Source organism: Lonchura striata, chromosome 31, assembly GCF_046129695.1.
Source record: "Lonchura striata isolate bLonStr1 chromosome 31, bLonStr1.mat, whole genome shotgun sequence".
Classification (NCBI taxonomy): Eukaryota; Metazoa; Chordata; class Aves; order Passeriformes; family Estrildidae; genus Lonchura; species Lonchura striata.
This window is the reverse complement of record NC_134633.1, coordinates 5,161,280-5,189,036: the sequence shown is the minus strand read 5'-3', so window position 1 is coordinate 5,189,036 and position 27,757 is coordinate 5,161,280. Positions and strand designations below refer to the sequence as shown.

Sequence of the window (27,757 nt, the reverse complement as noted above, 5' to 3'; positions counted from 1 at the left end):
TGGATTTTGGGTAGAATTCTGGGGTTTTGGGGATTTTGGGTAGAATTCTGGAGATTTCAGGAATTTGGGGCGGATTTTGGGTAGAATTCCGGGGGTTTTGGGGATTTTGGGTAGAATTCCGGGGGTTTTGGGTCGGATTTTGGGTAGAATTCTGGGGATTTTGGGTAGAATTCTGGGGATTTGGGGATTTTGGGTAGAATTCCGTGGATTTTGGGGATTTTGGGTAGAATTCCGTGGATTTTGGGTAGAATTCCGTGGATTTTGGGTAGAATTCCGTGGATTTTGGGGATTTTGGGTAGAATTCCGGGGGTTTTGGGCAGATTTTGGGTAGAATTCCGTGGATTTTGGGCTGCTCACCGTTTGCCGGGGCCGGGCTGCGCCTCGCGGGCCGGGGCCGGGGCCGGTGCCCGCCGGGGGGCGCCGCGGTGCCAGGCGGGCGCGGGGCGGGGCCCGGCCCGGATCGGCGCCGGGATCGGCTCCGGGAACGGCTCCGGGAACGGCTCCAGATCCGGCGGCGCCTCCGCTCCGGCTGCCAGGCTTTCCGAACAACCCCTGCGGGAACAGCGGCGCCGTGGCAACGGCGGGACACGGACACGGGACATGGGACATGGGACATGGGACATGGACACGGGACACGGGACACGGACATGGGACATGGACACGGGACACGGGACACGGACACGGGACACGGACACGGACACGGGACATGGACACGGACACGGGACACGGGACATGGACACGGACACGGGACATGGACACGGGACACGGGACACGGGACATGGACACGGACACGGGACACGGACACGGACACGGGACATGGACACGGGACACGGACACGGGACACGGACACGGACACGGACACGGACACGGACACGGGACACGGGACACGGGACACGGACACGGACACGGACACGGACACGGGACACGGGACACGGGGACAGGGAGAGGTGGCACTGGTGGCACCAGTGGCACAGCGGAGAGGTGGCATCGGGGACACCCAGGACACCAAGATGGCGCCAATGACATCCATGACACCCAAGTGCCACCTATGACATCCATGACACCAAGATGGCACCCAGGTCATCCAGATGGCGCCAATGGCACCCAAGTGCCACCAAGATGGCACCAATGGCACCAAGATGTCGCCAATGACCTCCATGACACCCAAGTGCCACCATTGACCTCCATGACACCAAGATGGCACCCTGGACACCAAGATGGCACCAATGGCACCAAGGTGGCACCAATGACCTCCATGACACACAAGTACCACCAATGGCACCCAAACCATCCAGATGGCACCAAGATGTTGCCAATGACATCCATGGCACCCAAGTGCCACCAGTGACATCCATGACACCAAGATGGCACCCAAGACATCCAGATGGCGCCAATGGCACCAAGATGACACCCAATACATCCCAATGATGCCAATGGCACCAATGACATCCATGACACACAAGTGCCACCAATGTCAACCAAGACATCCCAATGGCACCAATGTCATCCATGACACCAAGATGGCACCCAAGACATCCAGATGGTGCCAATGCCACCAATGGAACCCAGATGGCGCCAATGGCACCAAGATGGCACCCATGACCTCCATGACACCAAGATGGCACCCAGGTCATCCAGATGGCACCAATGGCACCAAGGTGGCACCAATGACCTCCATGACACCCAAGTGCCACCAATGACATCCAAACCATCCAGATGGCACCAAGATGTCGCCAATGACATCCATGGCACCCAAGTGCCACCAGTGACATCCATGACACCAAGATGGCGCCCAAGACATCCAGATGGCGCCAATGGCACCAAGATGACACCCAATACATCCCAATGATGCCAATGGCACCAATGACCTCCATGACACCCAAGTGCCACCAATGACATCCATGACACCAAGATGGCACCCAAGACATCCAGATGGTACCAATGGCACCAATGGAACCCAGATGGCGCCAATGACCTCCATGATACCCAAGTGCTACCAATGGCACCCAGGACATCCAGATGGCACCAATGGCACCAAGATGTTGCCAATGACATCCATGACACCCAAGTGCCACCATTGACCTCCATGACATCAAGATGGCACCCTGGACACCAAGATGGCACCAATGGCTCCAAGATGTCACCAATGACATCCATGACACCCAAGTGACACCAATGACCTCCATGACATCAAGATGGCACCCTGGACACCAAGACGGCACCAACGGCTCCAAGATGGCACCAATGACCTCCATGACACACAAGTGCCACCAATGACCTCCATGACACCAAGATGGCACCCAGGTCATCCAGATGGCGCCAATGGCTCCAAGATGGCACCAATGACCTCCATGACACCCAAGTGACACCAATAACCTCCATGACATCAAGATGCCACCAATGGCACCCAAAACATCCAGATGACTCCACGATGGAACCAAGATGGCACCAATGGCATCGATGGCACTCACAACATCTCAATGGCATCGATGGCCTCCATGACATCCAGATGGCACCAATGGCACCCAGGACACCAAGATGGCGCCAATGGCACCAAGGTGGCACCAATGACCTCCATGACACCCAAGTGCCACCAATGACATCCATGACACCAAGATGGCACCCAGGTCATCCAGATGGTGCCAATGCCACAAATGGAACCCAGATGGCGCCAATGGCACCAAGATGGCACCAATGACCTCCATGACACCCAAGTGCCACCAATGGCACCCAAGGCATCCAGATGGCACCAATGGCACCAAGATGTCGCCAATGGCATCCATGACACCCAAGTGCCACCAATGCCATCGAAGACTTCCAGATGCCACCAACCAACACCCAACCATCATGAACACCTTCACCAACCTCCTGGGCGTGCCATCCTCGTGGGGCGGCACGATGACCACGGTGACGGTGACCGAGGTGCGCAGGAGGTCGATCATCTGCTCGTGGCTCAGCGCCACGGCCGCCACCTTGCAGACCTCGAGGAGGCGGTGCCACCGGCGCCATCGGCGCCCAGGACATCCAGATGGCGCCAATGGCTCCAAGATGGCACCAATGGCTCCAAGATGGCACCAATGACCTCCATGACACCCAAGTGCCACCAACTGCACCCAAGACATCCAGATGGCACCAATGACTTCCATGACACCAAGATGGCACCCAAGACATCGAAATGGTACCAATGGCGCCAGTGGAACCCAGATGGCACCAATGGCACCAAGGTGGCACCAATGTCCTCCATGACACCCAAGTGCCACCAATGACATCCATGACACCAAGATGGCGCCCAAGACATCCAAATGGTACCAATGGCGCCAATGGAACCCAGATGGCACCAATGGCACCAAGGTGGCACCAATGTCCTCCATGACACCCAAGTGCCACCAATGGCACCCAAGACATCCAGATGCCATCAATGGCACCAAGATGTGACCAATGACATCTACAACACCCAAGTGCCACCAATGTCAACCAAGACATCCAGATGCCATCAATGGCACCCAAGACATCCAGATGGCACCAATGGCACCAAGATGGCACCAATGACCTCCATGACGCCCAAGTGCCATCAATGACCGCCATTACACACAAGTGCCACCAATGTCAACCAAGACATCCCAATGGCACCAATGGCACCCTGGACACCAAGATGGCGCCAATGGCTCCAAGATGTCACCAATGACTTCCATGAAACCCAAGTGCCACCAATGACCTCCATGACACCCAAATGCCACCAATGACCTCCATGACACCCAAGTGCCATCAATGCCACCAACCTCCTGGGCGTGCCATCCTCGTGGGGCGGCACGATGACCACGGTGACGGTGACCGAGGTGCGCAGGAGGTCGATCATCTGCTCGTGGCTCAGCGCCACGGCCGCCACCTTGCAGACCTCGAGGAGGCGGCTGCCGCGCCGCAGCCCGGCCTGCCAGGCGAAGCCGTACTCCTCCACCTCGGCCACGCTGCCGTCGGGGTGCACGTGGAACCCCAACTGGCCCAACCCGTTGCGGCGAAGCGTCATGTCCACCGTGGCGCAGCCCGGCGTCGTCATCTGAAAAAAAATTCCAAGTTTTGTACCCAAAATCGTGATTTTTTTTTTTTTTTTTCTTCTCTTTTTGCCGCGGTTCGGCGGCGTTTTTGGGTCTTGGGCCGTTTTTTGGCGCGCGGTCGTCGCCGAGAGATTCGAGTTTTCCGCTTCTTTGACAATTCACGGTTTTTTTTATCGATTTACGACGTTTGAAAGCAAATTTCCGCTGGTTTTACCCCGATTTCCGCCGTTTTACACCTCTTAAACGCCAATTTCCTCCATTTTGCACCAGTTTACTCAATTTTAACCCAAATTTCCATCATTTTGCACCAGTTTCCTCAGTTTTACCCCAATTTCCTCCATTTTAACCCAAATTTCCACCATTTCACACCAATTTCCTCAATTTCTCCAGTTTCTTCAATTTTAACCCAAATTTCCACCATTTCACACCAATTGCCTCAGTTCCACCCCAACTTCCGCCATTTTATGCCAATTTCATTCATTTTAACCCTAATTTCCTCCATTTTACTCCATTTTATCCCAGTTTCCACTATTTTACCCCAATTTCCTCAATTTCATCCCAATTTCCTCCATTTTACCCCAATTTCCTCAATTTTAACCCAAATTTCCACCATTTCACACCAGTTTCCTCCATTTTTCCCCCAATTTCCCCCCATTTTCCCAATGTTTTCCCATTTTCCCCCAATTTCCCCCAAATTTCCCCAATTTCTCCCCAATTTTTTGCACATTTCTCCCAAATTTCCCAATTTTCTCCCTATTTTCTTCATTTCCCCCCCATTATCTCCATTTTCCCCCCATTTCCCCCAATTTCCCCCCAATTTTCCCCCAAAGTTTCCTAATTTCCCCCCCAATTTCCCCCATTTTCCCCCCAATTTCCCCCATTTTCCCCCCATTATCTCAATTTTCCCCCAATTTCCCCCAATTCCCCCCAGTTTCCTCCATTTTCCCCCCATTTCCCCCCAGTTTCCCCCATTTCCCCCCAATTTTCCCCCCAGTTTCCCCCATTTCCCCCAAATTTCCCCCATTTTCCCCCCATTATCTCAATTTTCCCCCATTTTCCCCCAATTTCCCCATAATTTTTCCCCGAATTTCCCCCAATTTCCCCCAAATTTCCCCCAATTTCCCCCCAATTTTTCCCCGAATTCCCCCCAATTTCCCCCAATTATCTCAATTTTCCCCCAATTTTCCCCCCATTTCTCCCCATTTCCCCCCATTTCTCCCCAATTTCCCCCATTTGCCCCCAATTTTTCCCCGAATTCCCCCCTATTTCCCCCATTTTCCCCCAATTTCCCCATTTCCCCCCAATTTTCCCCCAATCCCCCCATTTTTCCCCCCAACCCCGCTCACCTTCAACCTCTGCACGATCTCCTTGACCTCCTCTCCTCCGTCTCCTCCCGGCTCGGCGCCGACCCGGACGCTCACCAGATCTCCGCGCCCGTGGTAGATCCTCAACGCCGCGCCCTCGACGTTCCACCCCACCACGTCCCCGGCCAGACAATTAAACACCACCTCCTTCCCCTCCAGATCCACCAGCACCAAGAACTCCTTGGAGATCCCCAAAACGCACGGCACCTCCGCCCCGCCCCGGCCAAAATCCGACGCCGAGACGCGCCACGAAACGGCGCCGGCGCTCTCCAACTCGGCCAAGGGCCTCGCCTTGGATTTCTCCCGTTTTTTGGAAGCCAAGGAGATGAGGTTGAACTTGCCGGCCGCCTCCAAGGGCGTGTTGGTGGCGTAGTTCTCGGCCAGGTCGCGCAGGTATTCGTGGCGGGTGCGCGTGGCCATGGCGAGGAATTTTTGGGATTTGTGGGCGGCGTTCTCGCCGTTGATGGCTTTGGCCAAGAGGAAGGAGCGGAAGAGGTCGGAGCGGCGGAAGGCGCGGCCGGGCGGCGGCAGCGGGGGCCCGAAGGGCGGGACGTCCTTGGAGCGAGTGACGGCGACGCTGAGGGGGTTTGGGGGGAAAAAGGGGATTTTGGGGTTTTTAGGGGAAAAAGGGGGGTTTTGGGGTTTTTAGGGGAAAAAGGGGATTTTGGGGTTTTAGGGGAAAAAGGGGATTTTGGGGTTTTTAGGGGAAAAAGGGGATTTTGGGGTTTTTAGGGGAAAAAGGGGATTTTGGGGTTTTTAGGGGAAAAAGGGGATTTTGGGGTTTAGGGGGTTTGGGGGGAAAAAAGGGGATTTTGGGGTTTAGGGGAAAAAGGGGGTTTTGGGGTTTAGGGGGTTTGGGGGGAAAAAGGGGGATTTGGAGGTTTAGGGGGTTTGGGGGGAAAAAGGGGGGTTTTGGGGTTTTTAGGGGATTTTGGGGGGAAAAAGGGGATTTGGGGGAAAAAAGGGGGATTTTGGGGTTTAGGGGGTTTGGGGGGAAAAAGGGGGTTTTGGGGTTTTTAGGGGGTTTTGGGGGTTTAGGGGATTTTGGGGTTTAGGGGATTTGGGAGAATTTGAGGGTTTTAGGGGGTTTGGGGGGAAAAAGGGGGATTTTGGGGTTTAGGGGGTTTGGGGGGAAAAAGGGGGTTTTGGGGTTTTTAGGGGGTTTTGGGGCTTTAGGGGATTTTGGGGTTTAGGGGATTTGGGAGAATTTGAGGGTTTTAGGGGGTTTGGGGGGAAAAAGGGGGGTTTTGGGGTTTTTAGGGGATTTTGGGGATTTTGGGGATTTTGGGGAATTTGGGGGTTTTAGGGGATTTTGGGGGTTTAGGAGAATTTGGGGAATTTGGGGTTTTAGGGGATTTTCAGGGTTTGGGGGATTTTGGGGATTTTTGGGGTTTCGGGATTTTGGAGGTTTAGGGGATTTTGGGGATTTTGGGGGTTTTAGGGGATTTTGGGATTTGGGGGATTTTGGAGTTTTTAGGGGATTTGGGGGTTTTAGGTTATTTTGGGGGTTTAGGGAGTTTTTGGGGTTTGGGGATTTTGGGGTTTAGGGGATTTTTGGGGTTTTTTTGGGATTTTGGGGGCTTAGGGAGTTTTTGGGGTTTCGGGATTTTGGGGGTTTTTGGATTTTTGGGGTTTAGGCGATTTTGGGTTTTAGGGGATTTTTGGGGGTTTTGGGGGATTTTTGGGGGTTTTGGGGGATTTTTGGGGTTTGGTTGAGTTGGGGTTTTTGTGAGGTCTGGGATTGGGAAGGGTTTGGGATTGGGTTTTGGGGGCGTTCCAAAAAGGTTTTGGGATCCTTCAACAAATTTTTGGGATCCTTCAACTCTTGGGATCCTCCAATTTTGGGGATTCTCCAACAAATTTTTGGGGATCTTCCAACCAATTTTTGGGATCCTTCAACTCTTTGGATTCTCCAACTCTTGGGACCCTCCACTGAATTTTTGGGATCATCCAACAAATTTTTGGGATCCTTCAAAAAAATTTGGGCATCTTCCAACCAATTTTTGGGATCCTTCAACTCTTTGGATTCTCCAACTCTCGGGATTCTCCGAAGAATTTTTGGGATCTTCCAACCAACTTTTGGGATCCTTCAACTCTTGGGATCCTCCAATTTTTGGGATCTTCCAACCAATTTTTGAAATCCTTCAACTCTTGGAGTCATCCAACAAATTTTTGGGATCCTCCAAAAATATTTGGGATCCTCCAACCAATTTTTGGGATCTTTCAACTCTTGGGATCACCCAAGTCTTGACCCAACTCCGTCAACTCCAAACCCCAAAATCCCTCCCGGAAAATCCATCCCAAAATTCCTTCCAAAATACAAAAATTCTCCCCAAATCCCACCAGAAAACCCCCGGAGTCGTTCTCCAACCCCACCCCCACCTCCCCAACCAAATTTGGGGAATTTTTGCCAAATTTTTGGAATTTTTGGGGGGATTTTGGAAAATTTTTTACAAATTTTGGGGATTTTCCACAAAGTTTTGGTCATTTTTTACCGATTTTTGGTATTTTTGGGGAATTTTTGGGATTCCCACCTCCTGAGCCCAGCGGATCCAATGGGATCAGAATTTACGGAAAATTTTGGTAATTTTTGGGAATCTTCAGAAAGTTTTGGTTATTTTGAGGGATTTTTTTTCTCATTTTTTACCGATTTTTAGGAATTTTTGCGGATTTTGGGGAACTTTTCCTAATTTTTTATCAAGTATGGTATTTTTGGGGAATTTTTTGCGAATTTTGGGGAATTTTTGCTCATTTTTTACCAATTTTTGGTATTTTTGGGGAATTTTTGGGATTCCAAATTCCCAAGCCCACCAGTTCCAATGGGATGAGAATTTCTGGAAAGTTTTGGTAATTTTGGGTTATTTTCTGAAAATTTGGGTTATTTTTTGAAAATTTTGGGGAAATTCTGCTCATTTTTTATCAATTTTTGGTATTTTTTAGGAATTTTTTTTTAATTTTGGGCAATTTTTGCGAATTCTTGATGACTTCCCAGATTTTTTGCAAATTTTGGGTATTTTTGCAAATTTTGGGCAACTTCTTCCAAAATCATGGGAATTTCTGGAAAGTTTTGATAAATTTTTGCTAATTTTGGGGAATTTTTAACCAATTTTTGTATTTTTGGGGAATTTTTGGTATTCCCAGCTCCCAGGACAGGCGGATCCGCTGAGATCGGCATTTTCAAGAAGTTTTGGTTACTTTTTGCAAATTTTTGAGATTTTTTACCAATTTTTGGTATTTTTTTAGAAATTTCTTGGACATGCGGGCCAGTTTTTGCTCATTTTTTACCAATTTTTGCACTTTTTGGGGAATTTTTTTCTAATTTTGGGCAATTTTTGCAAATTCTTGCTAATTTTCCAGACTTTTTGCAAACTTTTGGGCAACTTCTTACAAAATCGTGGGAATTTCCGGAAATTTTTGATAAATTTTTGCATATTTTTGGGAATTTTGGGGCATTTTTTGGAATTTTTGGTATTCCCAGCTCCCAGGACCTGCAGATCCGCTGACATCGGCATTTTCAAGAAGTTTTGGTTACTTTTTGTAAATCTTGGGGAATTGCTACCAATTTTTGATATTTTTTCAGAATTTCTTGCAAATTTTGGCCAATTTTTCGCTCATTTTTTCCCAATTCTTGTATTTTTCGGGAATTTTTTCAAATTTTGTGCAATTTTTGCAAATTCTTGCTGATCTTCCAGATTTTTTGCAAACTTTTGGGAATTTTTGCAAATTTTGGGCAACTTCTTACAAAATCATGGGAATTTCCAGAAATTTTTGATAAATTTTCGCTAATTTTTGGGAATTTTGGGGAATTTTTTGGAATTTTTGGTATTCCCAACTCCCAGGACCGGCGGATCCGCTGACATCGGCATTTTCGAGACGTTTCCGTTACTTTTTGCAAATTTTTGCGATTTTTTACCGATTTTTGCTATTTTTTTTCGGAATTCTTGCGCATTTTGGCCAACTTTTGCTCGTTTTTCACCGTTTTTGGGGATTTTTGGGAATTTTTTGGGAGCCACCTGTAGGAGACGTTGTCGGAGCAGGGCTGGTGGGCGCGGACGATGATGAAGACGTGCTGGAAGTGCGAGCGGACGTTCTGCGGCGTGAACGGCAACGCGCCCGGCTCTTGGAAGATGATGGTGACGATGTCGTTGCCGATGTGGCGCTTCCGGAGGAGCTGGGATGGGAATTTTTTGGGTTTTTCCCCCAAAAAAAAAAAAATTTGGGAATGGGTGGGATGAAGATTTGGGATGGTTCAAAGAAGTTTTGGGATCGTTGAGTTTTTGGGAGATTTTAATCCTTGGGATCAGGCAAGCAAGTTTGGAGATGTTCCAGGTTTTGGGATCTTCCAATTCTTGGATCGTCCGACACTTCGGATTCTCCAACTCTTGGATCTCCCAACCTTTGGGATCTTCCAACCTTTGGGATCCTCCAATTCTTGGATCTCCCAACCAACCCTTGGGATCCTCCAACCAATTCTTGGAATCCTTCAACCCTTGGGACCACCCAACCCTTGGGATCCTCCAACTCTTGGATCTCCCAACCAACCCTTGGGATCCTCCAACTCTTGGATCTTCCACCTCTTAGAATCCTTCAACCCTTGAGTTCCTTCAACCTTTGGCATCTCCCAGTTCTTGGAATCTCCCACATCTTGAGATCCTTCAACCCTTGAGATCCTCCAAGTTTTGGGATCTCTCAAACTCTCAAAATCCTTCAACTTTTGGGATCTCCCAATCCTTGGGATCCTCCAACTCTTGGATCTCCCACTCAGCCCTTGGGATCCTCCAACCCTTGGAATTAACCAATCCTTGGGATCTTCTGACTCTTGGGATCCTCCAACCTTTGAGATCCTCCAACCCTTGGGATCCTTCAACTCTTGGTACCTTTGGGATCCTCCAACTCTTGGATCTCCCACCCAACTCTTGGAATCCTTCAACCCTTACGATCCTCCAAGCAACCCTTGGGACCACCCAACCCTTGGGATCCTCCAACTCTTGGGTCTCCCACTCTTGGATCTTCTAACCCTTGAAATCCTTCAACCCTTGGAACCCTTCAACCCTTGGGATCCTCCAACCCTTGGAATCATCCAATCCTTGGGTTTATCCAACCAACTCTTGGAATTCTTCGACCCTTGGGATCCTCCAACTCTTGGAATCCTTCAGCCCTTGGATCCTTCAACCAACCTTTGGGACCACCCAACCCTTGGGATCCTCCAACTCTTGGATCTCCCAACCAACCCTTGGGACAATCCAACACTTGGGATCCTCCAACTCTTGGATCTCTCAACCCTTGGGTTCCTCCAACTCTTGGGACCACCCAACCCTTGGGTTTATCCAACTTCTGGGACCACCCAACCCTTGGGATCCTCCAACTTCTGGGACCACCCAACCCTTGGGATCCTCCAACTTCTTGGACCACCCAACCCTTGGGATCCTCCAACTTCTTGGACCACCCAACCCTTGGGATCCGCCAACTCTTGGAACCTTTGGGATCCTCCAACTCTTGGATCTCCCAACCAACCCCTGGGATCCTCCAACCCTTGGACCTCCCAAGCCCTGGGACCTCCCGATCTCCACGATGGAATCCCTGGAGAAGGCGCGGCGGCTGGGGCGGTACCTGCTGGCGGTTGTTGGGCGTGTAGGGCAGCATGGTGGACACGTGGAACATGATCTCGTAGTCCTGGTAGGTGGTGTAGAGCGAGTGCGTCCCCGTGGAATCGGCTGCGGGAAACGGGAGAAGCGGAGACGGTGAAATCCCAAAAATTGGAGATGGTGAAATCCCCAAAATTGGGAACAGTGAAATCCCGAAAATCGGGGACGGTGAAATCCCAAAATTGGGAAAGGTGAAATCCCCAAAATCGGAGATGGTGAAATCCCCAAAATCGGGGACGGTGAAATCCCAAAATTGGGGATGGTGAAATCCCCAAAATCGGGGACGGTGAAATCCCAAAATTGGGAACAGTGAAATCCCCAAAATCGGAGATGGTGAAATCCCCAAAATCGGGGACGGTGAAATCCCAAAATTGGGGATGGTGAAATCCCCAAAATCGGGAAAGGTGAAATCCCAAAAATCGCAGACGGTAAAATCCCAAAAATTGGAACTGGTGAAATCCCCAAAATTGGAACCGGTGAAATCCCCAAAATCGGGGATGGCGAAATCCCCAAAATCGGGAAAGGTGAAATCCCGAAAATTGGGGACGGTGAAATCCCGAAAATTGGAGACGGTGAAATCCCCAAAATCGGGGACGGTGAAATCCCAAAATCGGGGACGGTGAAATCCCCAAAATTGGAGATGGTGAAATCCCCAAAATCGGGGACAGTGAAATCCCAAAATTGGGAAAGGTGAAATCCCCAAAATTGGAGATGGTGAAATCCCGAAAATTGGGGACGGTGAAACCACGAAAATCGGAGATGGTGAAATCCCAAAAATCGTAGACGGTAAAATCCCAAAAATTGGAACTGGTGAAATCCCAAAAATCTGGGACAGTGAAATCCCCAAAATTTGAACCGGTGAAATCCCGAAAATTGGGGAAGGTGAAATCTTTAAAATTGGAACCGATGAAATCCCAAAAATTGGAACCAGTGAAATCCCGAAAATCAGAAACGGTGAAATCCCAAAATTTGGAACAGTAAAATCCCGAAAAGCGGGAACAGTGAAATCCCAAAAATTGGAGACAATAAAATCCCGAAAATCGGGGACGGTGAAATCCCAAAATTTGGAACAGTAAAATCCCGAAAATCAGGGACGGTGAAATCCCAAAAATCGCAGACGGTAAAATCTCAAAAATTGGAACTGGTGAAATCCCAAAAATCGGGGACGGTGAAACCACAAAAATCTGAGATGGTGAAATCCCCAAAAATCAGAACCGGTGAAATCCCAAAAATCGGAATCCGGTGAAATCCCAAAAATTTGAGATAATAAAATCCCGAAAAATTGGGGACGGTGAAATGGCCAGAATTGGAGATGGTGAAATCCCAAAAACCGGAATTGATGAAATCCCGAAAATTGGAACCGGTGAAATCCTGAAAATCCCAAATTTTGGGATTTCTCCAGCTGTTGGAATACTTCAACCCTTGGGATCCTTCAACTTTTGGGATCTCCCAACCCTTGAGTTCCTTCAACCTTTGGGATCTTCCAACCCTTGAGATCCTCCAAGTTTTGGGATCTCCCAACCCTTGGGTTCCTTCAACTTTTGTGGTCTCCCAACTCTTCAGATCCTTCAACTTTTGAGATCTTCCAAATCTTGAGATCCTTCAACCCTTGGGTTCCTTCAACCTTTGGGATCTCCCAACCCTGGGGATCCTCCAACTTTTGGGACCTCCCAACCCTTGAGATCCTTCAACTTTTGGGATCTTCTAAATCTTGGGGTTCCTTCAACTTTTGGGCTCTCCCAACCCTTTTGGGGTCTCCCAAACTCCAAATCCTCCAACTTTTGGGATCTCCCGGTGAAGTCCTGGGGAGGTGGCCAGACTCACTCTTGGTGTCGAGCTGCGCCGCGTACTTGGTGAAGGACCTCAGGGTCACCTTCTCGCCCAGGAGGTTCCAACCCTTGGGATCTCCCAACCCTTGGAATCCTTCAGCCCTTTAGATCCTCCACGTGTTGGGATCTCCCAACTCTTGAGATCCTTCAACCTTTGAGATCTTCCAAATCTTGAGATCCTTCAACCCTTGGGTTCCTTCAACCTTTGGGATCTCCCAACCCTTGAGATCCTTCAACTTTTGGGATCTTCTAAATCTTGGGTTCCTTCAACCTTTGGGATCTCCCAACCCTTGGGGATCTCCAACTTTTGGGACCTCCCAACCCTTGAGATCCTTCAACTTTTGGGATCTTCTAAATCTTGGGTTCCTTCAACTTTTGGGATCTCCCAACCCTTGAAATCCTTCAACTTTTGGGATCTCCCAACCCTTGAGATCCTTCAACTTTTGAGATCTTCCAACCCTTGGGTTCCTCCAGCTTTTGGGATCTCCCGGTGAAGTCCCGGGGAGGTGGCCAGACTCACTCTTGGTGTCGAGCTGCGCCGCGTACTTGCTGAAGGACCTCAGGGTGACCTTCTCGCCCAGCAGCGCCAGGAACTCGTCGAGCGCGGGCCCGGCGGCCTCGTTGTTGTACATCTCCTCCTCCGAGCTCTGCCCGGCCTTGCAGTACAGGATGCCCACCTTGCGCCGCCGGCACAGCTGCCAGATGGGATTTATGGGATTTGGGGTTTTGGGATTTATGGGATTTGGGATTTATGGGATTTATGGGATTTATGGGGATTGGGATTTATGGGATTTATGGGATTTGGGGTTTGGGATTTATGGGATTTGGGATTTATGGGATTTATGGGATTTGGGGTTTGGGATTTATCCTTGCAGTACAGGATGCCCACCTTGCGCCGCCGGCACAGCTGCCAGATGGGATTTATGGGATTTGGGGTTTTGGGATTTATGGGATTTGGGATTTATGGGATTTATGGGATTTATGGGGATTGGGATTTATGGGATTTATGGGATTTGGGGTTTGGGATTTATGGGATTTGGGATTTATGGGATTTATGGGATTTGGGGTTTGGGATTTATCCTTGCAGTACAGGATCCCCACCTTGTGCTGCTGGCACAGCTGCGAAATGGGGATTTGGGATTTTGGGATTTGGGGTTTGGGATTTATGGGATTTGGGATTTATGGGATTTATGGGATTTATGGGATTTATGGGATTTGGGGTTTGGGATTTATGGGATTTATGGGATTTGGGGTTTATGGGATTTATGGGATTTGGGGTTTGGGATTTATCCTTGCAGTACAGGATCCCCACCTACGCGCCGCCGGCACAGCTGCAAGTTTGGGGATTTTGGGATTTATGGGATTTGGGATTTATGGGATTTATGGGATTTGGAATTTATTGGGTTTGGGGTTTGGGATTTATGGGATTTGGAGATTGGGGTTTATGGGATGTGGGATTTACAGGATTTATGGGGTTTGGGGATTTGGAGATTGGGGATTTGGGATTTATGGGATTTGGGGTTTGGGGATTTGCAGATTGGGAAATTGGGATTTATGGGGCTGGGATTTATGTGATTTGGGGTTTGGGATTTATGGGATTGGGGGTTTGAGATTTAAGGGTTTTGGGATTTACGGAATATATGGGATTTGGGATTTGTGGGATTTGGAGATTTGGGATTTGTGGGATTTGGGGTTTGGAGATTGAGATTTTGGGATTTATGGAATTTGGGGATTGGAGAAATTGGTGTATTGGGATTGGGGATTTGGGATTTGTGGGATTTATGGGGATTATGGGATTTGTGGGATTTATGGGGATTATGGGATTTGTGGGATTTGGGATTTGTGGGATTTGGGATCTGGGGATTTGGGAATTGGGCAAATTGGTATTTTGGGGATTTAGGGATTGAGGAAATTGGGATTTTGGGGGTTTCAGGATTTGGGATTTATGGGATTTATGGGATTTATGGGATTTATGGGATTTATGGGATTTGGGGTTTGGGGATTTGGGGAAATTGGGATTTGGGGATTTGGGGATTTGAAGACTTGGGATTTATGGGATTTGGTATTTGAGGATTTCGGATTTAGATTTTGGATTGGAGATTTTAGGGTTTGGGGATTTGGGGTTTGGGGGATTTGGGATTTGGGAATTTGGGGCTTTGGGAATGTTTGGGGTGGTTGGAGCAGTTTTGGGATGGAGAAATGAAATCCCAAAAATCCCCGAGCCCCAGGAATCCTTCAACCCTTGGGATCTTTAACCCCCTGGAATTCACCAAATCCCCAAAAAATCCCAGAAAATTCCCCAAAAATATCCCAAAAGATTCCCAAAAATTCCCAAAAAAACCCCCAAAATTCCAGAAAATTCCTAAAAAATCCTTAAAAACGCCCAGAAATTCCCAAAAAATCTCTGAAAATTCCCAAAAAAACCCCCAAATCCCAGGAATCCTCCAAGCCTTGAGATCATTCCACCCTTGGAATGCGGCAAAGCCCGAAACGCCCAAAATCCCAAAAAATCCCTAAAAAAAAATCCCTAAAAATTCTGTGAAAATTCCCCAAAAATTCCCAAAAAATTCCCAGAAATTCCCAAATATCTTTAAAAATTCCCAAAAAAATCCCCAAATCCCAGGAATCCTCCAAGCCTTGAGATCCTTCAAACCTTGGTATGTGCCAAAGCACAATACCCCCAAAATCCCAAAAAACTCCTAAAAAATCTGGAAAATTCCCAGAAAATTCCCAAAAAAAGTCCCAAAAAAATCCCATAAATTCCCTAAAACTCCCAGAAATTCCCAAAAAATCATCGAAAATTCCCAAAAAACACCACAAATTCCAAGAATCCATCAAATCTTGACATCCTTCAACCCATGGAATACGCCAAATGCGAAAACACCCAAACCTCTAAAAATCCCTAAAAAATCCCTTAAAAATGCCAAAAATTCCCAAAAATTCCCAAAAATTCCAAAATAAAATCCCAGAAATTCCCAAAAATCCAATAAGATCCTCTAAAATCACCAAAAAATCACCAAAAATTCACCAAGAAAATCCCAGAAAATCCCCAAATTCCAAGAATCCTCCAAGCCTTGAGATCCTCCCAGCTTTGGAATGTGGCAAAGCCCAGAATGCCAAAATCCCAAAAAAACTCCTAAAAAAATCCTAAAAATTCCGTGAAAATTCCCCAAAAATTCCCAAAAAACTCCCAGAAATTCCCAAATACCCTTAAAAATTCCCAAAAAAATCACCGAAAATTCCCCAAAAATCCCCAAATCCCAGGAATCCTCCAAGCCTTGAGCTCTTGCAAGCCTTGGTATGTGCCAAAGCGCAATATCCCCAAAACCCCAAAAAACTCCTAAAAAAATCCCAAAAATTTCCAGATAATTCCCTGAAATTCCTAAAAAAATCCCAGAAATTCCCAAAAATCCAATAAGATCCTCTAAAATCACCAAAAAATCACCAAAAAAATCCCAAAAAATCACCAAAAAAATCCCAAAAAACCACCGAAAAACGCCAAAAAATCACCGAAAATCCCCCAAAAATTCCCAAAAAATTCCCAGGAATTCCCGGAATTCTCACCCCCTGCTCGTCCAGCTTGAGGAGCTGCTCGGGGACCTTGGGCGAGGCCAGGGCCAGGCGCAGGCAGTGGATGTTGAGCTCGGGCAGGAGGAATTCCAGCAGATCCCGCGCCGGGATCCCGCGCCCGGATCCGGCCTTGGCCGTGCTGGGGGTGGCGTCCTCCAGGATGGAGCCGCGGAGCGTCGCCAGCTGGGGGAGGAATTTGGGGTGAAAAAGGAGGAATTTGGGGAAAATGGGGAAGGATTTGGGGGAAATTGGAGTTGGGTAGTGAAATTCAGGGGGTTTAGGTCAAAAATTGGGGGGTTTTAGCTCAAAATTCAGGGTTTTGGCGGCAAAATCGGGGAATTTTGGGTCGGAATTGATGTAAAAATTGTGGAAAATTTATCCTGAAATTGAGGGATTTTCGCCCAAAATTGGGGTGGTTTGAGTCCAAAATTGGGGAAATTTGAGCCCAAAAATCAGTGGTTTGGCACCAAAAATGAGGAATTTTGGGTCAGAATCGACATAATAATTGTGGAAAATTTATCCTAAAATTGAGGGATTTTAGCCCAAAATTGGGATGGTTTGAGTCCAAAATTGGGGGAATTTTAGCCCAAAATAGAGGGAATTTTAGCCCAAAAATATTGGTTTGGCACCAAAAATGAGGAATTTGAGCCCAAAAGTGACGGAACTTGAGACCAATATTCAGGGGTTTGGCACCAAAAATGAGGAATTTTGGGTCAGAATCGACATAAAAATTGTGAAAAATTTATCCTAAAATTGAGGGATTTTAGCAGCCCAAAATTGGGGAAATTTCAGCCCAAAATTGGGGAAATTTGAGCCCAAAAATATTGGTTTGGCACCAAAAATGAGGAATTTTGGGTCAGAATCGACATAAAAATTGTGGAAAATTTATCCTGAAATTGAGGGATTTTAGCCCAAAATTAAGGTGATTTGAGTCCAAAATTGGGGAAATTTGAGCCCAAAATTGGGGAAATTTGAGCCCAAAAGTATTGGTTTGGCACCAAAAATGAGGAATTTCAGCCCAAAAGTAACGGAACTTGAGACCAATATTCAGGGGTTTGGCACCAAAAATGAGGAATTTTGGGTCAGAATCGACATAAAAATTGTGAAAAATTTATCCTGAAATTGAGGGATTTTAGCAGCCCAAAATTAAGGTGATTTGAGTCCAAAATTGGGGAAATTTGAGCCCAAAAATCAGTGGTTTGGCACCAAAAATGAGGAATTTTAGCCCAAAATTGGGGGATTTCAGCCCAAAATTGTGGGAATTTGATTCCAAATTTGTGGGGAATTTATCTAAAAATAATTGGGATTTTAGCCCAAAATTCTGAGATTTTGATCTCAAAATTGAAGGAATTTTATCCAGAAATTGTGATAATTTGAGCCCAAAATTGAGGGGATTTTAGCACCAAAAAGGAGGAATTTTGTCCCAAAATCAAGAGGATTTTAGTCCAAAATTGGGGGAATTTGAGCCCAATTTTGAGGGATTTGGCACCAAAATTGAGGGAATTTTATCCTGAAATTGAGGGAATTTGAGTCCAAATTTGAGAGATTTGACCCAAAAATTCTCAGATTTGATGCCAGTGTCACCAGCTAGGAAAGGGAAAAATAATGGGAGAAATTTAAGGAAAAATTGAGGAAATTTGGGGAAAATGGGGTTGGAATGGGTTTGGACCAAAATTTGGGGGTTTTAGGCCAAAAATCGGTGGAATTTGAGCCCAAAATTAAGGAATTTTAGCCCCAAATTGACACCAAAACTGTTGAAAATTTATTATAAGATTGAGGGATTTCAGCCCAAAATTGGGGGAATTTTAGTCCAAAATTTTGGGGAATTTAGTCCAAAACTGGGGGAATTTTAGCCCAAAATTCAGGGAACTTTAGCTCAAAATTCAGGAATTTGGCACCAAAAATGAGAAATTTTAGCCCAAAATTGAGGGAATTTGAGGTCAAAATTGTGGGAATTTAGTCCAAAATCGATACGAAAATTGTGGAAAATTTATCCTAAAATTGAGGGATTTTAGCCCAAAATTGTGGCAATTTTGTCCTGAAATTCTGGCAATTTTATCCCAAATTTGGGGGAATTTTAGCCCAAAATTGAAGGAATTTTAGTGGATTTTTTTTTGTTGTTTTTAGGGTGTTTTGGGGGAATTTTGGGGTGTTTTTGGGTGTTTTTGGGGTGTTTTTGGGGTGTTTTGGACCTGGCTGGTGCGGAAGATGAGGCGCTGCTGGAACTGGGGACCCAAAATCCCAATTTTTTGGGGGAATTTTGGGGTATTTTTTGGGATTTTTTTTTTTTGTATTTTGGGGAAATTTTCTTGGTTTTTTGGGAGATTTTTGTGAAGATTTTTTCCTCGGTTTTTGGTGATTTTTTTGTGATTTTTTTGGCCATTTTTTTGTAATTTTTTGGGTGTTTTTGACCATTTTTTTGGGATTTTTTGGGGATTTTTCTGGTTTTTTTAGGGGGATTTTTTTTGGGTGTTTTTGGGGTGTTTTTGGGTGTTTTTGGGGTATTTTTGGAGGTTTTGGACCTGGCTGGTGCGGAAGATGAGGCGCTGCTGGAACTGGGGACCCAAAATCCCAATTTTTTGGGGAATTCCCAGGATTTTTTGGGGGATTTTTTGGGATTTTTTTTTTTGTATTTTGGGGCAATTTTCTTGGTTTTTGGGGGATTTTTGTGAAGATTTTTTCCTCGGTTTTTGGTGATTTTTTTGTGATTTTTTGGCCGTTTTTTTGTAATTTTTTGGGTGTTTTTGACTGTTTTTTTGGGATTTTTTCGGGGATTTTTCTGTTTTTTTTGGCGGGATTTTTTTGGGTGTTTTTTTTGTTGTTTTTGGGGTGTTTTTGGGGTGTTTTTGGAGGTTTTGGACCTGGCTGGTGCGGAAGATGAGGCGCTGCTGGAACTGGGGGCCGTGCTCCGAGGACTCCTCCAGCCGCTCCCGCCGGACGCTGGCGGCCACCGGGCCCAGCCGCTCGTCCACGCCAAAGTAGTTGGAGTGTTCTGGGGAAAAAAAGGGAAAAAATGGGAAAAAGTGGGAAAAAGTGGGAATTTTGGGGGTGAGAATGGGGGGGAAAGGGAGAAAATGGAAAAAAATAGGAATTTTGGGGGGGAAAATGGGAAAAAATGGGGGGAAAATGGGGAAAAATGGGAATTTTGCGGGGCGGAATTTTGGGGGCAAGGGAGAAAAAAAATTCTGGGGGGAAAAAAAAAAATCCCCAAAAAAGGTCCAGAAAAATTTCTGAAAAATAAAAGAAATAATATTAAAAAAAAGAAATCCCAAAAAAATCCCCAAAAATTAAAAAACTCCCCAAAAAAACCCCCCAAAAATCTCAGAAAAAATCCTCCAAAGAATCCCCAAAAAATCACCAAAAAATTCACCAAAAATCCCAAAAATTTTTTAAAAAATCTAAAAAATCTTTTCAAAAAATCCAAAAAAGGCCCCAAGATATATCCTAAAAATTCCCCCAAAATCCCAAAAAATCCCCAAAAATTCAAAAAAAATCCCCAAAATCCCCTAAAAAATCCCTTTAAAATACCATTAAAATATTTTAAAAATTCCAAGAGAACTGTAAAAAAATTTTAAAAATCACCAAAAATTGCCAAAAAATCCAAAAAAATGCCCCCCAAAGACTCCAATAAAAAAATCACAAAAATTTCCCAAAATATCTCGAAAATTTCCCCAAAAAAACCCAAAAAAATCCCCCCAAAATCTCAAAAAAACCTCCAAAAAATTCTCAAAATTTCCAAAAAAATCCCCAAAAAATGTTTAAAAATTCCCATAAAAATTCCAAAAAAAGTCCAAAACATTCTCCAAAAAAATCCAAAAAAACCTCCAAAAGTTCCAAAAGAAATCAAAATAAATTCACGTAAAATCTCCAAAAAATTCCCAAAAACATCCCGAAAAATTTCCGAAAAATTCCTAGAAAAATTCTCTAAAAATTGAACAAAATTTTTAAAAAAGAAAAAAAATTCCAAAAATTTTCCCAAAATTCCCAAAAATTCCCATAAAAGTTCCCCTAAAAATAAAAAAATAATTTAAAAAAAATCCTCCAAACATTCCAAAATATTCCCCAAAAAAAAATCTCAGAGAAATCCCAAAAATTCCCTTAAAAATCCCTTTAAAATACCATAAAAATCTTTTAAAAATTCCAAAAGAACTCTAAAAAAATCCCCCAAAATCAAAAAAATAAATCCCAAAAAATCACCAAAAATTCCCAATAAATTCCCCAAAAATCCCCAAAAAAATTCCCCCAAAATCCCAAAAAATTCTCTGCAAAATCCCCTAAAAATTAAAAAAAAAATCCTCAAAAAAATTCCAAAAAAATTTGCGAAAAATCAAAATAAATTCCCCAAAGATCTCCTAAAAATTCCCCAAAAAAAACACCAAAAATTTCCAAAAAAAATCCAAAAACATCCCCAAAAAATTCCTAGAAAAATTCTCTAAAAATTGAACAAAATAAAAAAAAAATCCGAAAAAATCCTCCAAAAATTCCAGAACATTCAAAAAAAAAAAAAATCTCAAAAAAAATCTCACAAAATTCCAAAAAAAATCCCAAAAATCCCATAAAAATCTTTAAAAAATTCCAAAAAAATTCTGAAAAATATCCCCAAAAATCACCAAAAAAAATCACCAAAAAATCCTCCAAAAAAACCTCTAAAAATTCCCAAAAAATCACCAAAAAAATCACCAAAAATTCCCAATAAATTCCCAAAAAAATCCCAAAAAATCCTAAAAAAAATTCTTTCAAAATTCCCGACAAATTCCTGACAAATTCCCAATAAATTCCCAAAAAACCCAAAATCCCAAACCTTTTCCGAGGTCGGCGTGCTCCACGCCGTAACTCCCGACCCTCTCGGGGTTCCTCCGTTGCTCCCCACAGACCCAAAAATCCCCCAAAAAATTCCCCCAAAATCCCAAAAAATTCCCCGCAAAATCCCCTAAAAATTAAAAAAAAATCCACAAAAAAATTCCAAAAAAATTTGCGAAAAATCAAAATAAATTCCCCAAAAATCTCCAAAAAGTTCCCAAAAAAAACCACCAAAAATTTCCAAAAAAATCCAATAACATCCCCAAAAAATTACTAGAAAAATTCTCTAAAAATTGAACAAAATCCAAAAAAAAATCCGAAAAAATCCTCCAAAAATTCCAGAATATTCCCCAAAAAGAAATCTCAAAAAAAATCTCACAAAGTTCCAAAAAAATCCCAAAAATCCCATAAAAATCTTTAAAAAATTCCAAAAAAATTCTGAAAAATATCCCCAAAAATCACCAAAAAAAATCATTAAAAATCCTCCAAAAAACCTCTAAAAATTCCCAAAAAATCACCAAAAAAATCACCAAAAATTCCCAATAAATTCCCAAAAAAATCCCAAAAAATCCTTTCAATATTCCCAATAAATTCCCGACAAATTCCCAAGAAATTCCCAAAAAAACCCAAAATCCCAAACCTTTTCCGAGGAAGTAGTCCCGGTAGTAGGTGGCGCCGAGGTCGGCGTGCTCCACGCCGTAACCGCCGACCCTCTCGGGGTTCCTCCGCTGCTCCTTGGGGAATTCCAGGATGGAAACGCCGGCGTTGCTCACCTTGCCTCCGTTCCCGCATTCCGTAAAAAACCCGGAATTCGGCGCCGCCGAAAACGCCGACTTGGCAAAACTGACGTCGCGCTCGCCGCCGCCGCCGCCGCCGATCTCGTTGCGAAAATGGGGGCAGCTCAACAGCAGCTCGTTGCTGGTGTTGTCCCCCAAATCCCTCTCCAGGTTTTCCTTGGAATTCTGATCCTCGGCGCCGGGAAACGCCGGATCGGCGCCGGCCGAGGCGGCCGAGGCGCCGGTGGTGGTGTTGCGGCGCCGCGTCGACGCCGAGCGCACCGAGACGGCCTCGAACAAAATGCTCTGGACGTCGAAGTGGGCGAAGCTTTTCCGGCAAATCCACGCTTTTGGCGCCTCCGGAATTCGGGAATCTTCGGCGGCGTCGGCGTCGTGCCGGGAGCTGCGGAGTTTTTTGAAGATGGAGTCGTCGGTTTTCAGGCAGCGGCGCCGGGGTTTTTCCTTGGGCTGCTGTTCCCGGATTTCATCCCGGATTTCCTCTTGGTTCTCGTCGTCGCGGCTTTCCGATTTGCCGGCGGAAAATTCGGGTTTTTTCGCCCGGAATTCGTCGAGCATCTGGAAGAAGCTTTGCTCGGGGATTCCTTGGACGTCGATGGAAGAGGTGCTGCCGTATTCCCGGAAAAATCCGGCGGAAAGGCCGGAATTGCCGCGGCTCTCCGGCGTCTCCTCGGCGTCGCACTCGCTCAGCGTCGCTTCGCTGCTGCTGCGCTGGCGCAAGGGGATTCCCAAAATTCCGTCTTGGAATTCCAACTCTTTGGAGCTGGGGAGGAAGCGGCGGTGGAAGGGTTTGAAGGAGGGTTGGGAGGGGGGAAGATTCCGAGGGTTTTTGGGAATTTCCGGAGAATCTTTGGATCGCGGGGGCCACTCGGCCACGCGGGCGCGGACGCCCATTTTGGGCAGGGCGGGGATTTCCGAGCGCTGGGAGCTCATGGCGGCGGCCTCGGGAAATCAAGGCAGGAACGGCGGAAAGTTCGGGAATTCCGGGAGGAAATTTGGGAATTCCGGGGTGAGAGCGGAGCAGCGGCGGCGGCGGCGCATGGTGGGAGGTCTGTGGGAGAGAAAAAGAGGGTTAAAGGGAGGGGATTGGTAAAATAATTATGGGGTTCACTAATAAAATTATGGATTTCCCCAAAAAATAATCCTGGAATTATTGATAATTAAAGAGATTGTGGGAAAAAATCCTGGGATTCTCAAAAAAAAAAAAAAATCCTGGAATTGGTCAAAAAAATGAAGGAATTGAAGAAAAAATCCTGGAATTGACAAAAAAGTTCTGGAATTGACAAAAAAAAATAATTCTGGAATTGTCAAAAGAAAAAATCCTGGAATTGACAAAAAAATTCCTGGAATTCTCAAATAAAAAATAATTCTGGAATTGTCAAAAGAAAAAATCCTGGAATTGACAAAAAAGTTCTGGAATTGACAAAAAAATTCCTGGAATTCTCAAATAAAAAATAATTCTGGAATTGTCAAAAGAAAAAATCTTGGAATTGACAAAAAAAGTCTGGAGTTGATAAAAAAATAAAGGAATTGCAAACAAAATGCTGGGATTCTCAAAAAAAAAAAAATCCTGGAATTGCAAAAAAAATGCTGGAATTGCAAAAAAAATGCTGGAATTGCAAAAAAAAATTAAGGAATTGGCAAAAATAATCCTGGAATTGACCAAAAAAAATCTGGAATTGGCCAAAAAAATGAAGGAATTGCAGAAAAAATCCTGGAATTGACAAAAAAGTTCTGGAATTGACAAAAAAATTCCTGGGATTCTCAAAAAAAAAAAATTCTGGAATTGCCAAAAGAAAAAATCTTGGAATTGACAAAAAAAGTCTGGAGTTGATATAAAAATAAAGGAATTGCAAACAAAATGCTGGTATTCTCAAAAAAATCCTGGAATTGCAAAAAAAATGCTGGAATTGACAAAAAAATGCTGGAATTGCAAAAAAAAATAAAGGAATTGGCAAAAATAATCCTGGAATTGACCAAAAAAAATCTGGAATTGACCAAAAAAATCCTGGAATTCTCAAAAAAAAAAAAAAAATCCTGGAATTGGCCAAAAAATGAAGGAATTGCAGAAAAAATCCTGGAATTGACAAAAAAAATCCTGGAATTCTCAAAAAAAAAAAATTCTGGAATTGTCAAAAGAAAAAATCTTGGAATTGTCAAAAAAAATTCTGGGACTGACAAAAAAAATCTGGAATTGATAAAAAAATAAAGGAATTGCAAACAAAATGCTGGGATGCTCAAAAAAAAAAAAAATCCTGGATTTGACAAAAAAAATCCAGAATTGACAAAAAAAAAATATATATCCTGGAGTTCTCAAAAAAAAAATCCTGGAATTGCAAAAAAATTCTTGAATTGCCAAAAAAGTCCTGGAATGCCCAAAAAAATTCCAGAATTGACCAAAAAAATCCTGGAATTAAAAATAAAAAAAATCTGGAATTGACAAAAAAAAAAAAGGAATTAATAAAAAAAAATCCAGAGTTTCCAAAAGAATATCAAATTAGCCAAAAAAATCCTGGAATTCTCAAAAAAAGAAATCCTGGGATTCCCAAAAAAAAAATCCAGAGATTGGCAAAAAAAATCCTGGGATTAAAAAAAAAAACAAACCTGGAATTACAAAAATTCTGGAATTCCCCCCAAAAATTCCAGAATTTCCAAAAAAATACCAAATTCCCAAAAAAATCCTGGAATTCTCAAGCCCAACCCCTACAATGGGGTGGGAGCTCCTCCTGTAACGAGGTCAGGAGCTCGTTAACGAGGGACTCCTTAATGAGGGATTAATTAACGAGGGACTCATGAATGAGGGGCTCATTAATGAGGGATTAATTAACGAGGGACTCATTAATGAGGGGCCCCAGGGGGAAACAAAGAAAGGGCAAAGGGAGATCGGAGAAAAACACGAATTTAACCCCAAAATCCAACCCCAAATCCCTCCAGGAGCCACAAAATTCCCAAAAAATCTCATTTTTTTCCCAGAAAATCCAACCCTAAATCCACTCAGAACCCCAAAATCCCAACTTTTACCTCAAAATCCACCCCAGGACCCCCAAAAATTTCAATTTTCCTCTCAAAATCCAACCCTAAATCCCCTCAGGAACCCCAAAACCCCAAATTCCCAAAAATCTCAATTTTCTCCCTCAGAATCCAACCCCAAACCCTTCAGGAGCTCCAAATTTCCCCAAAATTTCAAAATTTCCCCTCAAAATCCAACCCTAAATCCTTTCAGGAACCTCAAAACCCTTCAGGGACCCCAAATTCCCCCAAAAATCAAAATTTTCCCCTCAAACCCCACTCCAAAATCTCCTCAGGAACCACAAAAGTCTCAAAAAATTTAATTTTTACCTCACAATCCATCCCAACCCCTCAGGAACCCCAAAAATCCCAATTTTTACCTCAAAATCCAACCCTAAATTCTCTCAGAAACACCAAATTCCAACATAAAATCAAATTTTCCCCCTCAAAATCCAACCCCAAAACCCTCCAGGAACCCCAAATTCCCCCAAAAATCAGAATTTTTACCTCAAAATCCAACCCTAAAACCCCTCAGGAACCACAAATTTCCCACAAAAATTTCAATTTTTACCTCAAAACCCACCCCAAACCCCTCAGGAACCACAAAATTCTCAAAAAAAATTTAATTTTTACCTCAAAATCCACAACAAACCCCTCTGGAACCCCAAGAATCTCAAAATTTCCCACAAAATCCAACCTCAAAACGCTCAAGAACACCCAAAATCCCCTCAGGAACCCCAAATTCCCCCAAAAATCCAAATTTGCCCCTCAAAACCCACCCAAAAATCTCCTCAGGAACCACAAAATTTTCAAGAAAATTCCATTTTTACCGCAAAATTCAACCCTAAAACCCCCCAGGAACCCCAAAAATCCCAATTTTTACCTCAAAATTCAACTCTAAATCTCCTCAGGAATCCCAAATTCTCCCAAAAATCCCAATTTTTACCTCAAAGTTCAACCCTAAATCCCCTCAGGAACCACAAAATTCTCAAAAAAATTTAATTTTTACCTCAAAATCCATCCCAAACCCCTCAGGAACCCTAAAAATCCCAAATTTTAGCACAAATCCCACCCCAAAATCCCCTCAGGAACCACAAAACCCCTCAGGAACTCCAAATTTCCCACAAAAATCCCAATTTTTACCTCAAAATCCACCCCAAACCCCTCAGGAACCCCAAAAATCAGAATTTTTCCCCCCAAAACCCGCCCCAAACCCCTCAGGAACCCCAAATTCCCCCAAAAATCCAAATTTCCCCCTCAAAACCCACCCAAAAATCCCCTCAGGAACCCCAAAATTCTCAAAAAATTTTAATTTTCAGCTCAAAATCCACCCCAAACCCCTCAGGAAGCCCAAAAATCCCAATTTTTACCTCAATATTCAACTCTAAATCTCCTCAGGAACCCCAAATTCCCCCAAAAATCCCAATTTTTACCTCAAAATTCAACCCTAAATCCCCGCAGGAACCACAAAATTCTCAAAAAAATTCCATTTTTACCTCAAAATCCAACCCCAAATCCCCTCAGGAACCCCAAAACCCCTCAGGAACTCCAAATTTCCCACAAAAATCCCAATTTTTACCTCAAAATCCACCCCAAAATCCCCTCAGGAACCCCAAAATCAGAATTTTTCACCCCAAAATCCACCCCAAACCCCTCAGGAACCCCAAAAATCAGAATTTTTCACCCAAACCCCTCAGGAACCCCCAAAATCAGAATTTTTCTTCCCAAACCCCTCAGGAACCCCAAAAATCAGAATTTTTTCACCCCAAACCCCTCAGGAACCCCAAAAATCAGAATTTTTCCCCCCAAACCCCTCAGGAACCCCCAAAATCCCAATTTTTCCCCCCAAACCCCTCAGGAACCCCAAAAATCAGAATTTTTCCCCCCAAGCCCCTCAGGAACCCCAAAATCAGAATTTTTCTCCCCAAACCCCTCAGGAACCCCAAAAATCAGAATTTTTTCCCCCAAACCCCTCAGGAACCCCAAAAATCAGAATTTTTCACCGCAAAACCAGCCCCAAACCCCTCAGGAACCCCAAAAATCAGTTTTTTTCACCCCAAACCCCTCAGGGACCCCAAAAATCAGTTTTTTTCCCCCAAAACCCCTCAGGAACCCCCAAAATCAGAATTTTTCCCCCCAAACCCCTCAGGAACCCCAAAATCAGGATTTTTACCTCAACAATCTCCCCAGGCGCCCCAAAACTCCGCATTTTCCCCTCGGGACCCGCCGGTTCTCGTTTCCCGCCCTCCCCCGCCCCTCCCCTCCCTCGGGGCTCGCGCCCCTCGGAACTACAACTCCCGGCAGCCCCCGCGGCCCCGGCACAAAAACCCCCCGGGGGTGGGGGGGACTCCCGAGCGCTCCGGGGCCTCCCGGCGCCGCCGCCTTCGCTTCTTTGAAGGCCTTCAAAACCTTCCCGCAGCCTTTTAACAGCGGGCCTTACCGGAAAACGGCGGAAAGCGGCGGCGGCAGCGTACGGAGCCCAAACCCCCCCCCCCCAGCCCACTCCCGCCGCCCGCGGGGGTCTGAGGGGTTGAGGGGAAAGGGTTGGGGGGGGGGGGGGGGGGAAGTGTTGGTTGTCACTCACCGGCGGCGCGAGCGCTGCGGCCAATGGGGGGGCGCGGCGGAAGCGGCGCGAGCGCCCCGGCCAATGAGGGGGGGGCGGCGCGAGCGCACCGGCCAATGAGACACCCCCAC

The 27,757-nt window shown here is 45.2% G+C and overlaps 1 protein-coding gene across 1 annotated transcript; it reads right to left on the bottom strand.

The window, feature by feature from the left end:
- Window positions 1-3,606: 3,606 nt before the first annotated feature.
- On the bottom strand, window positions 3,607-27,757 carry LOC110473897 (signal-induced proliferation-associated 1-like protein 3). Its single transcript, XM_077789111.1, has 10 exons — window positions 27,648-27,757; window positions 21,901-23,105; window positions 19,322-19,452; window positions 16,455-16,643; window positions 13,411-13,585; window positions 11,027-11,130; window positions 9,430-9,587; window positions 5,399-5,993; window positions 3,780-4,054; window positions 3,607-3,640 (listed from the first exon to the last, which is right to left on the bottom strand). Exons 2-10 carry the CDS (start codon window positions 22,985-22,987, stop codon window positions 3,607-3,609), a joined length of 2,748 nt encoding a protein of 915 aa, XP_077645237.1. The 5' UTR covers window positions 22,988-23,105; window positions 27,648-27,757.

Excerpts from the sequence above, each read along its gene's own strand:
- LOC110473897 (XM_077789111.1), bottom strand. The coding sequence starts at position 22,987 with ATGAGCTCCCAGCGCTCGGAAATCCCCGCCCTGCCCAAAATGGGCGTC. Across the intron at positions 16,644-19,321 it reads TCATCTTCCGCACCAGCCAG|CTGGCGACGCTCCGCGGCTC; the intron begins GTCCAAAACCTC and ends TTCCTCCCCCAG. Across the intron at positions 5,994-9,429 it reads TCCGACAACGTCTCCTACAG|CGTCGCCGTCACTCGCTCCA; the intron begins GTGGCTCCCAAA and ends AAACCCCCTCAG.